Raw genomic sequence first — 16,656 nt, 5'->3', positions numbered from 1 at the left:
ATAAAAGCGTCTGCTAAATGACTAAATGTAATGATATAAGAACAAGGCATATACTAGGGAATGGGTAGAAGCGATAAGGGGGGGGAAACAAGAGAAAATTCAGAGGGTGCTGGTTGTTTCACTCACCTGACCATGTGTATGTGACGACATGGTGTGTCTTGTCTCTGTTCGAGGCCACAAATAAAATAATCTATTACCCACCACAAAAAATGCTGCCTTCTAACCACACCTTCCACAGGTGTTTGGTCAATGACCAACGGCAGCACGACAGAAGGAAATAGATGGGTTTTGTATCGAGAAACTTCCCAAGTGCTACGCAGTAGTAGAGCTTTGAGCTGTGTATGCATGTACACGTATGCACACATATCTTACTTGCAAATCAGTGACAAAGGGAAAAAGGGAAGGAGAGCGAGACTCACAGGGGACGACGCTTTCGTCGTCCGAGCTGTCAGGGTCGATCAGCTTCTCCTTGGCCTTCTCTGTCCGCTCCTTGAACATCTTGACCAGCTCCTGCAGACGCTCGTTCACCACCATGCTGGTCTGACTGGCCGAAGATGCTGGACGCTCCTTGACCCTTATAAAAGTCGAAAAAAAAAAGAGTTCAAAGACATCTCTGAAAATTATGTTTGGAGAAGCTGAACTTAGTTCACATATCATTTGCAGAGGAAAGATTGTGATTCTTCAAGGTCTAAAATGACGACACAAAACCGAGATCAGAATCAGAATCTGGGCAAGGTTTATCACAGTCTTGAAAAAAACTATATACAGAAGAATATACAAAATGTGCTCTATGATCAAAATGGATGGATAAAAATAGATGACAAAAAAGGCTATGATAGTGGCTCAGTTGTTTCTGGATATAAAAACTAGTATAGTATTTACATATTTTTATATAATACATTTTGCTTGTTTATTTTTACTATTTGATTGCCTTCTATTAATGTAAAGTACTTTGAGTTGCATATTGTGTATGAAAGGTACTTTTCAAATAAAGGTTTTTATTATAATAATATTAATAATAATACGGTTTTTTTTAATTTAGTGAGCCCCAGTCAGATAGATGATTATCGTGTGTGTGTACATGCGTGTGTGTGTGCTCACAAGTCGTCAGCGTTGTGCAGGCTGCTCTGGCTGGGCCAGGCTCGGACAGGCAGGCCACCTTCATCATCATCATCCTCACTCTGAGACTGCAGATTCTTACTGGCGAGACCGCACACACACACACACACACTCATCATCATTCCCGCCCAATAAACTGTGTTAAAGTGGACCTATTATGCTCTATTTTACACAAGTTAATATAGGTCTCTGAGGTCCCCAAAAGATGTTTTTGAAATTTTGTTGCTGAAAATACCACTCAGATTATGCATTTGAGCCATTGCGACATGCCTCTAAACTCCAACTGTTCCAAAACAGGTTGTTTCAGTGTGTAACCCCTAGTCCTGAGCCAAAGGGGTTTGAGTTTTACTCCAGGCTCCATTGAATTTACTCAGTAAACTTTCACCTCATCAGTACACTGAACACATTCGTTTCTGAACAAATTTGAGGCGAGAAATAAGCAATCAAGTTGGTGAATCTTCACTCATATTAGATTCTATCTATATGGCCTCTTTTAAAAGTTGGTTACGACTTTCATTTCCATGCTCCAGGCTTCTGGGAGACACGAACACTGCACCGCGACCCACTGGGACTTCCGCATGTGGGGATTTTTTTTTGTTTCATGTAAACATTGGAAAATAAAATAAATACATCTACAATAAAAACACACAATTTTTGTTGGTTTTGTTTGGAGAAACGGCGAGTGGATGGGATGGAGCTGATGACCATATAAAGAAATCTGTGACAAGCTAACATCAGCTCGTGCAGAGAGCAGAAAAAACCTTTGGAAACCGAGCGTTCAGAGCGGTCCGAAGCCTGGACGTTTTGTTCACAGTGAGTACTTTGTCATTATTAATCATTTGTCGTTTTTAATCATTATTTGCTACTTTGGCCATGTCTGATATGAACATCCAATATTGTAACATTATATATATGACAGAAAATAAGGGAAAGCATAATAGGTCCCCTTGAATTGTCAGGATCCTGCCCTCTGCTTGTTTGTGCTCTCTAGCTCTCTCTGGCTCCCTCTGTCCCTCTCTGGCTCCCTCTGTCCCTGGCTCCCTCTGTTGCTCTCTGGCTCCCTCTGCCTCTAGGTCCCTCAGTCCCTCTCTAGCTCCCTCTGTCTGTCTCGGGCTCCTCGTCGTTGCCACTACACACCTGTCCACATTGTGCAATCTCGTCACCTGTCCTCACCTTCCTCATCACTACTCTTGTATTTAAACTGTTCCCCATTCACTCTGTCAGATCATTGTCTGTGTTTGTGTGTATGGAATGCTCTGTCCTATCCACTATGTTGTACCTACTGTGTAGATTCCCTGCCTGTTCCTGGGCCCTGATTCCCTGCCGATCAGTTTGCCCTTTGATTGTTCCCCTGGTTTTGACCCCTGCCTGTTCTTCAATAAGCACTTTAGCCTTGCATCTACGCCTGAGCCTCCGTTATGTCCCGCATTTGGCTTCAACAGTCTATATTGTCAAATGAATGGGTCTCTCCTTTTATGTGCATAGATTGTATATAGTTCACAAAACAGTTACATTCTCACACAAAAAGGCTATAAAAACAAATAACATTGAACCTCAGCCTGATGAAATATAAACAGAAGACTTAGGATTGATTGATTACATATCTTACATCCGTGTCCAGATACTCCTGCGGTCTCTTCCGCTACTGGGGGAGTCGATCACATGAGGTTAGTTAGTGAGTGTGCGCGTCAAATGAAGAGGGAAAGAGGGAATTGGAGAAAAGGTGTGTATGTTTATGAGAGAGACAGGAAAAATGGAGAGTTAAGCCTGCTTCACAACGAATGTGCGCAATAGTAAAATGGCAGTCGGATCCCCCCCCGTGGCCGTCAGATGAACCGCGTCTGAGTTTGGATAAAATGAATTGGAAAAATGTGAACGCATCCCGGAGCCTTGATCGGACGTGGAAATTCTGTCAGAGCTTTTCCCGTGCGGAATCAGGCTCTCCATAGGAATGAATGGATTTGATCTTGTCGTTTGACGTGTGAAGCAGGCTTAGGAGTTATAAGACAGTTGTTGTGAACACAAGGTTAGAGTAGGGAGAGAGAGCATACTTAAGACGCTAAACCACCTCCACTACTCCACAATCATGCGACACAGTTGCATTTCAGATAAACGTCATGTGTTTATTGAAATACTTTTGTATAGTAGGATAGTTTGAGAAAGCCATGCAGAAGCCAAGACCTCCAAACAGTATACAATGTACTACACAGCAAACAATTTTATTGCAGGACACACATGCTGAACCACACATTTAGACAAGAAAGGTTTCCTAAATCATTTTTTTTAGATCAATTTTGGAACTTATACAAACTATCCATGTTGTACATTCAATTCTTTTTTTTTTACTTAGATTTGGACTTGGATTTGTTCTCTGCATACACAATAGTAAACGACGATGGGAATTAGTATCACAACGAAAAATCCTTGAAATGATTGAAATGAGATTTGAGATTGAGAGAACGCTATTTCTGCAGGACACTGAGAATTGTAACATACATACAGTATATATACACACATACATACATGCACACAAATACACACACACACACACACACACAAACACACACACACACACACACACACACACACACACATATATATATATATATATATATATATATATAGCAGGACAGAGAAACCATTTTGACGGGGAAAAAAATATTTGAAAGTTTCAGTCCAAAATGTAACAAGTTCCTTCTATTCAGGATTTAGTATCTGAAAGTAATATTACCATTATTTAATTGTTGGTATTCGAGGCTTAACATATTCATATTAATGAAAATATCATATGATTTTGTTTCTTGCTGATTTTGTAAAAACAAGTTGTGACTTTTCAAAGTAAGGATGTCACATTTTGGATTGAAACAAAAATATTTTCCATCAGAGAAACAAAGAGCCACCACAGTACAAACAACATTTTATGTCCACGGGACACTATAGTTAGACCTTCATTAAATTATATTTATTGGTAATAATTCACTACAAATGGATCCAGTACATGCATATCCATTGTTGAGAGACATTCAAAAGCACACAGGACATGTAGAGAACATCTAAGATCCTTGTACTAATCTTACTCTTTATCTGCCACTTTACTGCAGCCGCACAGCATGAGGGAGAGAATGAGAGATGACATGTTAATCACCCAAATAAAATATATTTGAATCAAATATAAACATTATTTGTAATTCACAACCTAATAACTTAGCTCCACATAACTAATTCAAAATGAAATAAAATCTAACTGCACATGACAGCAGATTGAGTCTGCAGCAAATGGATTCCATAATAGTGATGCACGAGTCACTTTGGCAAAAGAGTCATTTATTCAATTCACAAACTGAAAATTATTAATGAAGAATAAATTGATGTTGACTAAAGGGCATTTGGCATAATTCATGTTAAATGTGGCTGATTTACACTCCCATCAAAATAAATAATTTTGACAGAGGCTGATTATATTTGTGATTCACACTTCTCATTTCTCTGCCAAAACCATTAAAAAACATTTTTCTTCTTACTGACTCTTCTGAAACTCAGTCACTGTCACGGACGTCTTCCTCGTCAGAAAATTGAACGACTCTTTTTACAGAATGACTCGTCAGTAACCGACTCTCAAAAACGAGTCAAACCTTTTATTACTTTCATCATTAAGCAGCAAAACATACCATGCAAAAATGCATCAGAAAATCCTTTATGGCCCCTCACCTCTGGCGTCCCCCTTTGGGCGTCACGGGGACGGTGAGGGTCTCTAATTTGGGCTCCTGGGTGGTGTGGATCTGAGGGATGCCCTGCTGGGAAGCCTCTCCCCCCTCCCCTCGCCTCTCATGGTCTGAGTCCACATCCTCCACGTTGACGGCAGGACGGAGGCTCAGTCTGGAGCTCTCTGGGGGGATTATTACGCACAGAATGTTTATCCTCCCCTGGTAGCAATCTGAATCCAAACGATGAGTCACAGGTACACCCTGTGCTCCATAGCCTCGTGGGCATTGAGCTCTAAATCGCTTTCTATAATCGGCTGGTGGATTGACGAAATTGTGATTTAGATTTAAGAAACCGATGAAGGAGAACTGCATTCCAACTGCAACTGAGAACTCGAACGGACCTAATACTTTCTTTGTGACTTTGTTTGGGTTGGGTTTTGTGATTCTCCTAGTGTGAGGATCATTATTATAATCCTCACCACATAATTGTTTGCACCACAGAAATGCATGGTTCATTTTGGTGGTGTGTTCAGCCTACGCTGTATGTGCCAATTCATACTGTTGTAATGCAGTTACAACACAACAACATTTTTTGTATTGTTTGGGATCATTCGTGCAGTTCAAGTTTTGTTATGACTGTGCTGCAGGTGGAAAGAAACCAGTCAACATTTCTGTTTTAATAAGGTCAAAAAGGTTATTGGAGATTGCCATTCTTTGAATGAGATGGGAGGAAAATGTGTTCAAATGTTTACAGCTAGTTGCATTGGTAATGAGCGAGTAAAGCAAGTAACGGCACACTGAAGCAAAAACGTGAACAGACAGGGAAAATGTTTTTTTTAAATAGGCTTGGCTGTCCACAAACCAAAGGCTACAAGAGAATTGCGACGTAGACACCAAGAATATGAACCGTGCATTTTTGTGACACAAATGACGATTCCACTAATGATCTTCATTGTGCAACGTCAACACACACTAGGGGAAACACAAAATCCACAAAGACACAGAAATACTGTAGTGACAGAAAGAAAGACCAAATCAACATTTCACAAGCAGATAGAACAGGAGGGCGAGGAAGTCCATTCACCTGAACCTGAAATGGGCTTATGCGAGAGGATGGAACTCATAACTAGGCCACAGGTAATTGAGCTGACTACCTCAATCCAGATAATCCTGATTAAAAAAATAGCAATGAGAAAGTTCAGTTCTTTTGTGTGGTTCGTAAACATACATTGATACCATCTACCTTTAAAAGTACACTCTCCAGTATTTTCCTAATTTCTTTGGTCTGGGATTATTTCAAGATTGACTCCACCCCCTGGAATCCTAGTGTCACTCCAAAGGAACCTCAGTGCGGCTTCTCATATTAGTATTTAATACAATCCAACCCCATTTAATCACTCGGAGACTGGTGGATATGGAACCCAACCCTGAGATTGTCCTTTGGATAACGTCACCTCTTAACCTGAGATCTCGAGGCTTTGATAGACAGACAGTACCATCAAGGCCATACTGTATCTACTGGTTCACCACGGGGTTCAGTGCCTCCAGCAACACAAAATACTGGTGTAGTAGCTGCCAAAAACAATCTTCAATAACTATGTGGATGACACTGATTGTTTACACCTCCAACCCTGAGGACACACTCATATCCCTTGTAAACCACCTCAGACAAGCATCATTCCCACAGGACAGAGTGGAGCAGCCAAGCACCATCTTGGACTACAAACTGACTTGAGGATTCACCTGCCGCCAAATGTGATTTTTTCCTCACCAAACTCTGGGGAATCTGGAGGACTCTGCAGAATATAGTCATGAGATTCTGGACTTGTAAATAAACAGCAAAACAGCAAGACGGATCTCCCAACACATACCTTAAATCATCAAGCCATGACTCGTTCAAAGGGAAGATTGAGGTCTTCACCCTTTAAAACAGAGAGATCGCTCAACAGCTTTTTTGCAAGGATGTGTGTGGTTTCCAAATGACAAACAATCAATCCCTATCTACTCAGTTCACCGCTACTTGCTTCACCTGCCATTACTAATGCAACATGCGACAAATATTGCCACACTGAAAACCACTTTTCCTTTTAATCCTTCTCTTCACTCTAAGATTGGCAATCTTAAATTAATCAAAATCAGACAATGAAATACAGCAGTAGCATGCAAGGGTGATCATTGTGCCAGAAACACTTAGTGCTGCGGGAGGTTCACCTGCAGGTCTGGCTGAAAGGTCGGGGTCATCCTCGATGTAGAAGGCTGGGTTCAAGAGACCCGACAGTTGGCAAGGCAGGAAGTTCAGCTGCTTCGACGGGGGGCTGACTATGGGTGGCAGGCGGGGGTAGGTGGGCACATTTGGCAACTCTAGGGTGCTCCCACCTGGGGAGGACGGAGACGGGGAGCGGGAATGGAGATGAGGGTGGTGGGGCGGTGGGAGGGGGGAGTGTCTCACTAGCCGGTTGAGCTCTAAGTCCTGTAGGTTGTTGCTGTTGTGGTGATTATTTTGCTGCTGCTGCTGCTGCTGTTTCTTAGGCATCTTGGGGCATGAGGCTGTTAAGGCGGTTCTGGACGTTGAGGTAGTACTGCCGTGTTCGACTGGGAATTTGGGAGATCTTCACCGGGATTGTGGCGAGCCGCTGAGGGATGGACGACAGGGTCTGGGACAGATTGGACACCTGCGAGGGCATGGAGAGGCCCAGGATCCCTCCGCTGGAGCCCTCAGATCTGGCGGGTAGGAGTTCAGTCAGCGTCTCGGCGATATTTCGAGGTACCTGGGTGAGTCGTATCTGGGAGAGCTCTTGGCGGAGTTCCGGGGGGAGGGAGGGTAAGATCTTGGTCACTTCAGAGAGCTGGGTGGGCAGCTTGGGCATGGAGGGCAATTTGGGAGGGGTGATGCCGTTCTCTTTAAAGAATGCGTTGATGTTGCCAAAGCACTCAGAGGCGTGGGGAATGCGCATCAGGCAGCTCTTAAGCATATCGCAGCTGGCTGGGGCTAGGAGGGAGACACGGGAATGGCCAGACAGTCAGTCACACTTGAAGGAAGGAAATAAACTGGCACGTGTTTTAAATCAGGTCATTTACACTTAATTTGGAGTGATAATCTAAGATCACTCACAGACACAAATTGTGCTGGAATTAGATAGCTGTCCCAATTTAGACAAAAGTCATCAGTGGTTTAGGCAGCTGATCAGCCACATATCACCAGTCAGTCATTAAGTTAGCGTTGCAGTCAGCCAGGACAAAGTTGCCTTAAATAGCTTATAAGCTTAAATAAAAGCCCCAAAGTAAGTCAAGTTACTGAATATGTACATACCAACACTGCCATCCTCAGCAGCCTCATCTTCCTGCAGAAAACAAAGCATAAAATGAAATAAAGTTAAATCATAGCTCCACCCAAAGAGCATTGTGATGACTTTATCCAAACTCCACTAGTTTGATCATGGATCTGACACAACTAGATAAAAGTCACGACATAAGAACAGAGCTTGTGGTATGTCTATATGGTACCAAAAAGTCACTGTTGCATCTTGTCAAATGTTAGACTATATGTTTTTTGTTTGCAGTTTCGCAAACAGGCATACAGGCTTACAGCGGGTTAAATATGTCAAATTTCTTTGGGAAAAACCCTTTTACATTCAAACATTGTGTCTTTAATAGGAACAAATTACTTTGGCAGCTGTGTCGGTCTTGTGGCTGTCGTCTGCTTTCTGCGGTTGCTCGGTCACTGGTTCGGCCTCTGTCTTGGCTTCTTGGGCACTGGGTTCCGTCTGCGGTTCGGGGTCGACCTCGGCGGCTCTATCTGGTTCCGGGGGTGGAGGAGGGGAACAGGAGGTACTCTCTTCCACCGGAGGATCTGGATCTTCGAGTGAGAGAGAGAGAGAGAGAGAGAGAGAGAGAGAGAGAGAGAGGGGTCATGAGAATGTTAGTGCAACGTACATCTGCAGATTGTCATTGATTGTTGACCTGATGAAACGTATGTAATTATTCTGTTATCAAGCAGTTATCACTTTTCCTGCGGGCGCATGTAAAGTTATCTTTACTAATGAAAATACCTTACAATTTACTTTTGATTTAAGACTGGAACAGGATAAAGTGAATAGGCTTTGTATGATCGAGGTGATATTGAAAGGTGTATATCAAGATTCCCCAGTTCAATGCTATATGTTACTATTAATTTCTAAACTGATATCATTTTCTGATTCTCTACTTCAACAGAAGGAAAATAAACCATACTGGTTGTGGTACAATGTGGATACAGATATAACTGTAAAACATGAGAATTGACAAGGTTTGTTCTTACTTTTCTGCTTATCATTTTTTTTTTAACTTAGAATGGATAGATATATGTATTTATACATATAGTTATGTATGGAGAGAAGTATGGATAGGTAAAGATATACAGTTTGTTAGTATGTATTATATATTGACATTGGTCTTTATCATTCTAATTTAGTCAAAAAAATACAATTGCAAAAGAGACAATAACATTTTTGCTGGAAATGTATCTAAGAATGTTTAAATAAAAATAATTTTGAAAAAAATAAAACACATTCCAGTATAGTAGCTTGAAGAAAGAAAAAAAAACCTATAAATATAGAGGCTTTGGGTTTGGTAAAACACATTAATAGGTTTTTTAGATTTGTGGTTTTGCAGACACTTTGTAAAACAGTACTTAATGGTTATATGTTACTAATTTATAAATTCCCTATGAGCCAGTGATTCTGAAGCTTGTCCATATCGAGGACCCTCAATTTAATGTGCATTAAGCCACAGACCCCATTTGACAAGATTATTGTTCTGGGACCCCAATCCGAGAGCATTTTTATTGTTAGATATTATTTAGTCTAAACTCCCATACCTGTATATATTAAAGTGAGGGTTACTGTACAGTCTCTAATGGTATTAGTTTCTTAAAATAACAGGGAAGTTCAACTATTAATATTTTTTTTCTTGCGACCCCCTGGAACCCTTGAATGGACCCCACATTGAGAACCACTCCTATAGGCTATGCATTGCCAATATTTAATTAAAAAAAATCTTCCATTATAAAAGTGACAATGAAACACCATAGTAAACCTGTCTTCCATGGATAGATTGCTGTGTAGTGTACCTGGTTGCTCAGCTGGTGGATCCTCAGTTTCAGCTTGTTTCTCTGTGGTTTCAGGCTCTTCCTCCGCCCCCTCTAGGTTTCTACATTTTGGGATGGAGGACAGATGAGTTGTAAAAGTGTGTACAGACAAGCACAGCGTGGTCTGGGATGTATGGTAAAACGATGCATTGGCAGGCCGTGTCAGATAAGCCTCAGTAGACTGACAATGAGCGTTTTCTTTTATATTTATTTGTAGAATTATTTTAATCATCCGTTTATACTTGTTCTACTAGACGATCATACAGTGTGATTATATAGAATATTACCAGATTTTACTGACAGGGATAGGCAGGGATTACGCAACATTCGAACGATGCCATTTGTAGACTAACCACCTGTAGAGCCAGAGCGCGATCAATCACACGGAAATTTTTGATTTTTCCGAAAGGCAAAAGCCAACTCATGATGACAGTCCGACATCTGTTTTTCCTTTTTTCCCCCCTGTTTTTTTTTCACCCCCAGCGACGACTAGGTGAAACGTTCCGCACACAATTTAAATTACATCCGTCCTTCAAACATCCCCGGATCGGGGAGATGTGAGCCTCAGTTAATAGAAGTCCAGTAATCCTGAGCGTTGAAAAAAATCAAAACAAAGTTTGGGTCCATACAATGTAGAATCGACCGCATCTGACTTCAGTGTGTCTCCATCCTCCCCGTGCGTCTCTACGCTGGAAATGGCAGGGCACGCGCACCGTTGCCAGGGGAACCGTTGAGAGGGGATTGGCCGTTGCTACGAACGAAGCGGTGTGGTTGCTATGGCGCTGAAAGGATGCTGAGGACATTGAAAGGCGGAGTCTACACTGGGGAGTTGGAGCAAAAGCCGACTGGATGATGCACAATGAATTAATGAAGAATACCAAGATATGGTTTAGAATTCGTGACAATATGAGGGCCAGAGTATTTGAATTATTTTGTATTTTTTTATTCTATTGTATTATAATATGGATATGTAGAAGCCTTGTATATGTATGTATGCATGTATGCATGTATGCATGTACGCATGTATACATGTATGTATGTATGTATGTGTGTATGTATGTATGTATGTATGTATGTATGTATGTATGTATGTATGTATGTATGTATGCATGTATGTATGCATGTATGTATGTATGTATATATGTACATATTATATCTGATCTACTGTTTTAGTTCAGTGTTATGAAGCGCATAGATTCTTACCAATCATTAATATTATTATTATTATTATTATTATTATAGTTTGTAGTAGTAGTATTACCAGTAGTAATAGCGGTAGTAGTAATAGTAGTAGTAGTAGTAGTAGTAGTAGTAATATAAGTAGTAGTAGTAGTAGTAGTAGTAGTAGTAGTAATAGTAGGAATAGTAATAGTAGTAGTAGTAGTAGTAGTAATAGTAATAATAGTGGCAGCAGTAGTAGAACCAGTAGTAGTAGTAGTAGTAGTAATATAAGTAGTAGTAGTAGTAGTAGTAGTAGTAATAGTAGGAATAGTAATAGTAGTAGTAGTAGTAATAGTAATAGTAATAATAGTGGCAGCAGTAGTAGTACCAGTAGTAGTAGTAGTAGTAGTAATATAAGTAGTAGTAGTAGTAGTAGTAATAGTAGGAATAGTAATAGTAGTAGTAGTAGTAGTAGTAATAGTTATAATAGTGGCAGCAGTAGTAGTACCAGTAGTAGTAGTAGTAGTTTGTACTGATTCACTTTACATGGATTTCAGTGAGAGTAGTAATAAACGATATTGTAAAAATAATAAAACAACATAAAAACAATTTCCCAAATATGAAAAAAGCAAACTGATGACTACGCTCCACTGCTATACAGATGGGAATCTATGAATTAAAATGAATATAAAATAAAATAATAAAATAGATAGAATTCATTTATGAATTGGTTTTATAATGTAGCTAAACCGTTTTTGCATATAAAGGTCTTACTTTAAGCTAAGTTTTGATGATAACAAATTAGGTTTGGTAGAGGGTGGTCATCTAAAGAATCCTTGGAATGCTTCTCATTCCTTCAGCTGCTTAGTAATAGGCTACACGTCCATTTCCTTTTCATTGGTGGGTTCTTACTCTGGGGTTAAACACTGACTCTGTTCCACCTCGCACTCCTCCTCTGGTAGAACCTGCAGCCTGGTCACACAGAACACAAGAGTTAAAAAAAAAAAAAAGTCTCTTCCCTTTGTTTACTGGTCTCAGGTGGTGAACTGGTTTCATGCCACTTTCACTCCCACACCATATGAAACAGCCACACACACACACACACACACACACACACACACACACACACACACACACACACACACACACACACGCACACACACACACACAGGTCCTACTCTGCCTCAGGTTCATCCAGCAGCTCTTGACTCCCCAATGACAGCTTGATGGATCCCCCCTCAGTGGCCATCTGTCTGATGGCCATCTCTGCCGTCTGCCTGGCCACCTCCTCAGCCATACGAGCCATCTCCGTCCGCTCCTGCAGGAGACTAAAAGAAGAGATGGGGAAATGGTAGCATTTGATTTCCTTTATGTACTGTATATAGACCGGAGAGAAGCAACACCACAGGTGAGTATGATTCTCAAACGATGGCCGCGACACTAGAAACAGACCGACAAATGTCTCCTCCACATGTATGTATAGCTTTAAAGAAGAGAAAACCTCACTGAGAACGACCTGAGCGGCAGGCACGCATTGTACAGCATAACAAGGTCAGGAGCCAGTGGAAACATACGAGTATTCTGCCCCTGTGGGGAAGTTTGGACCCATCGTGTTTAAGAATGCTGACCTTCATGTCTGATTATGAGTTCACTGAAAGGGAGAGTGCCACGGTATATATATCAATATCTATGTGTCTTCCTAAAGCCTGAACTGAAGAGAACACAGTAACATCATCGTTAATCATGACTGGAAACCACAGCGTATGCACAGTGTCAATATTAGGACACGTTTGTTTCATGATTGTTCTCTCCTGCGCTGATAGTGCATCTCCTGAATCTGTTCGATGCTTGAACCTCCAAGTCCAGAGCTCTTTTGGCCCAAACGTCTAGTCACTGTAGTCCAAGCCTTGTCATTTCCAATGGCTCCTGCATCAAACTAGATGGACAGGAAGAGTATGAGGACGTAAAGAAGGACCTTCGACGGCAAAGTTACCAAAGGTACCAGGTATAATAACACTGTTGTGACAAATAGTTTGAGGACAATGTTGACTGACTCTGAGGAGACTAAAGCTGTCTGAGTGTTTCTAAGATGAGGCTCGGACAGAAGACTTGGAGACTGTCCGTTGACCGTCCATTCAGCCAAGCAGCTCCTTTAGCGGTTAACAAGAGCCTTTCAGTTTCAAAAGAGCCTTGTCTGGCTCCTTTGGATATTCAGCCCCTTCGGCGGTCCCCTCACATCCACCGGCCTTACCGTTCCTCCATGGTCGCCAAGGCCACCACTTCCGCTTCCTTCTTGATGCTGTCCATAAAAGGCGTCCAGCGGCCCGTCTGCGTCTCGGCGTCCTCCTGGCATATTTTGGTGACTTGTGCGACGCTTCTGCCCGCCAGCTGGGATTTCGGTGCCGGTTCTGGGCCGGCGCCGGGCTGCTGCTGCTGCTGCTGCTGCTGCTGCTGCTGCTGCTGCGTCGCGGGCGCCGTGGCGGTGGGCGATCCGTTTTTGGCGGGCTGCGCCAAGGATTTTGAAGCTTTGGATTGGGCCTCTTTTCTAAGCTGTTCCTCATTGTCAGAGTCCACGTCTTCCAGAACCATGTCGGGTTTTAACTGGGTTGAAGCTGTGAGGAGGTGTAGAGGGGGCGTTTTTGGACGTTATTGTATTGTCGTTCAATGGGAATTTCCCAGTGTTTTTCATATCTGCTTTATATTTCAGTATGATCGACCATTAATGGGTAACTATGATTACAATTTAAAAGTTTTAAAGGGGATTGATAGATAGACTACACACAACTGAAACAGACAGATAGATAGATAGATAGTTAGATAGATAGATAGATAGATAGACAGATAGATAGATAGATAGATAGGTAGATAGATAGATAGATAGATAGATAGATAGATAGATAGATAGATAGATAGACAGACAGATAGATAGATAGATAGATAGATAGATAGATAGATAGATAGATAGATAGATAGATAGATAGATAGATAGATAGATAGATAGATAGATAGATAGATAGATAGATAGATAGATAGATAAATAGATAAATAGATAGATAGATAGAAATGTGAAATGGCTCATTACTTCATGTGTCATAAAAAAGCAACTTATAACGTATGACTCGCAGCATCTTGAATAGAATCTTTATTCCTGGAACAACATTATTACAACAGATTGATCAATTCTTTTTTTCCAGTGATGACAAACAGGGTGAACAGAACAACATCAAGGAACCTCACCACGAACCTAGGCCACATTTCACAGTTCAAGGCGAAGTGAGGGGAGCAATAATGCAATAATCTCACATAAATTAATAATTGTTTCGACTGGAACTTCTTTATCTAGCCTCCGACCACCTCTTAATATGAAAGCATTGGATCAGTGAATACAATTGCAAGAGCAAGAGCAAATTTGAATCATCTTTCGGCAAATTGACATAAGCTGCATGATTGATTAAAAAAAAAAGATAAATATTCAAATAAATACTCAGGGTTCTTTACATTCTCATGATCAAAAGTTATACATAGTGTTATCTTTGTTGTTGACAAAGAGTACAATTATAAATAAGCATAGCTGCCATTTAGGGATCATTGTTATTGTAAGAGTTCTGTTTCAGTTTGATAACAAAAGCAGCAATGTATACCGTGTTAATCTCTTATTTTCCTGAACTGGAATATCTGTTTTAATTTGAACGGAGCAGTTTGCCTTTAATATCGTTGTGTAATATGTAAATAGTCTAAAAGCCGCGTATGCATGGAACATATCAAATGTTATGAGCACAAACATGTTTTTGTATCAGTATCTCTCTAAAATAATGAACAGGAAATGTGCAAATTCGCTATCAGATAGGAAAATATTTTTCAATTAATTTGTGAAATAGAAAGAAAAATTCAACTAAAATTCTATCCAATTTACAAAACAATACAATATTCGACTATACAACATTATTTTTCTAAATATATTTTAACTGCATATCATATTTTCCATTGTACTGTAATACATTCACACACACCATGTCGGTTTTGGATTTTTCTTTTTCAGCTGCCCGGTTTGTTTGTCTGTCTGTCTGTCTGTCTGTCTGTCTGTCTGTCTGTCTGTCTGTCCGTCCGTCTGTGGCCCCCCAGTCGTCTTCTCCTGCTGTTCAAGGGGCTCTCAGCGCCTTCCCCCCTGAAACAGAAGGAGAAGAGGGACTGGGTTAGGCTCTGGCCGTCCGGCTCAAACTGGGAAAAAAAACAAACAAAAGACCTCTTCAAAAAGCATGGGTACGTGAGGATACTTTTTTAATCCAAAATCCAAAATGTATATTATTTATTCCCTTATCGTCAAATTATGTTGCGCTATTCTCCTTTAAATTGAAACAGGAACCAGCTATACAAGATGAGATCCGTGAGAATAAAAGACGCCCCCACCCCCACCCAATCAAGTTGAAGAGGTGGGTTCTGTCATGTCTGTTTAGATTTTATTAAGAATTATTATAGACACGCTTCATTGAACTGTGAATTATGGCATGGTTGCTCTAGAAAGGTCCCACACAAAACAACAATAACATAAAAATATCAAGTCAATAAAGACGTTCAGCTCACCTTTCTGTAGAACTTCCGCTTCACCCTGAAAGTAGAATAACAGCACTTAATTTGCTGGCAATGAATCCCAAATAATGACCCATATATTATGTTTTATATGTCAAATTATGAGCAGAATAACAATGGTTTTTTAGTGCAGGAGGCAAGGAGGGAAATGGTAAAAGGACAAACAACAAAATTGAAAAATCTACTGAGTTGTGGCTTTTTATTAAGGATTAGAATATATATGCTTAAAACAATACCTATTTCATTTCATTTTATTGCACAGCAGTTTCATTATATTATTACGTTTTTATCAAATTGTGTCCATGACTTGCAATATTATATTCCGGTTTCAGCTTTTCCTGGAACTTACAGCGCCATCGTCCTTGGATTTGGGGGTGGGTTGGGGTAACCGGAGGCCCATTCCCGACACAAACCAGCCCACCAAGCTGCAGGAGAGGAGGAGGAAAATGGTATGTGAAACATTTAATTACTGTCAAAATGAAAGAAAAGATAAAAGGAAAAAAGGAAAAAATGTCTGGAAACATAACAATTTGAAATAGAATTGGATGCAAAGTTTATCTAAAAAACCCACTCCTCTGAAGCCCCGCTCTACTATCTAAACCCTAACCTTAATTATTAGCCAGATCCGATTATGGTGATTATGGACAGAATTTTGCATTCCACCTTGGTTATCAGTGATAATTTCATTTTTCTCACCCTTTTCCCTCAGTGTCCAGTGAGATTCCACTGAGAGACTCAGGAGGAGGAGACATTACTGGGGAATAAACCAGAAAAAAAAATTCAGTTGTTCCCTTAAAAACAGATCTAATGGAGAGTGTTAGGTCAACAGAGATGCAGAAATGTGTGTGTGTGTGTGTGTGTGTGTGTGTGTGTGTGTGTGTGTGTGTGTGTGTGTGTGTGTGTGTGTGGCTGCATTTGAATTGCAATACTTTTGAGGAACCAACCCTTGACCTGCCCCTG

At 40.7% G+C, this 16,656-nt stretch overlaps 1 protein-coding gene across 1 annotated transcript in view; it reads right to left on the bottom strand.

Moving 5' to 3' along the window:
• The window catches only part of LOC307231926 (uncharacterized protein), a gene marked incomplete at both ends in the record, with an annotated part of 32,160 nt that overhangs the window by 11,898 nt on the left and 3,606 nt on the right, over positions 1 to 16,656 (bottom strand). Inside the window, 14 exons of the mRNA XM_080002801.1 lie at positions 420 to 574; positions 1,102 to 1,200; positions 4,828 to 5,005; positions 7,035 to 7,199; positions 7,417 to 7,812; positions 8,134 to 8,164; positions 8,489 to 8,619; positions 9,931 to 10,010; positions 12,022 to 12,081; positions 12,288 to 12,437; positions 13,361 to 13,721; positions 15,691 to 15,715; positions 16,046 to 16,121; positions 16,393 to 16,450. Of these exons, the coding sequence (XP_079858927.1) occupies positions 420 to 574; positions 1,102 to 1,200; positions 4,828 to 5,005; positions 7,035 to 7,199; positions 7,417 to 7,812; positions 8,134 to 8,164; positions 8,489 to 8,619; positions 9,931 to 10,010; positions 12,022 to 12,081; positions 12,288 to 12,437; positions 13,361 to 13,721; positions 15,691 to 15,715; positions 16,046 to 16,121; positions 16,393 to 16,450 (1,965 nt within the window). The remainder of the gene's footprint in view (positions 1 to 419; positions 575 to 1,101; positions 1,201 to 4,827; positions 5,006 to 7,034; positions 7,200 to 7,416; positions 7,813 to 8,133; positions 8,165 to 8,488; positions 8,620 to 9,930; positions 10,011 to 12,021; positions 12,082 to 12,287; positions 12,438 to 13,360; positions 13,722 to 15,690; positions 15,716 to 16,045; positions 16,122 to 16,392; positions 16,451 to 16,656) is intronic.

The sequence above is a fragment of the Zeus faber genome (assembly GCF_960531495.2).
Source record: "Zeus faber genome assembly, chromosome: 6".
Lineage (NCBI taxonomy): Eukaryota > Metazoa > Chordata > Actinopteri > Zeiformes > Zeidae > Zeus > Zeus faber.
Note: the sequence above shows the minus strand (reverse complement) of the source record. Positions and strands in the feature narration are given on the sequence as shown.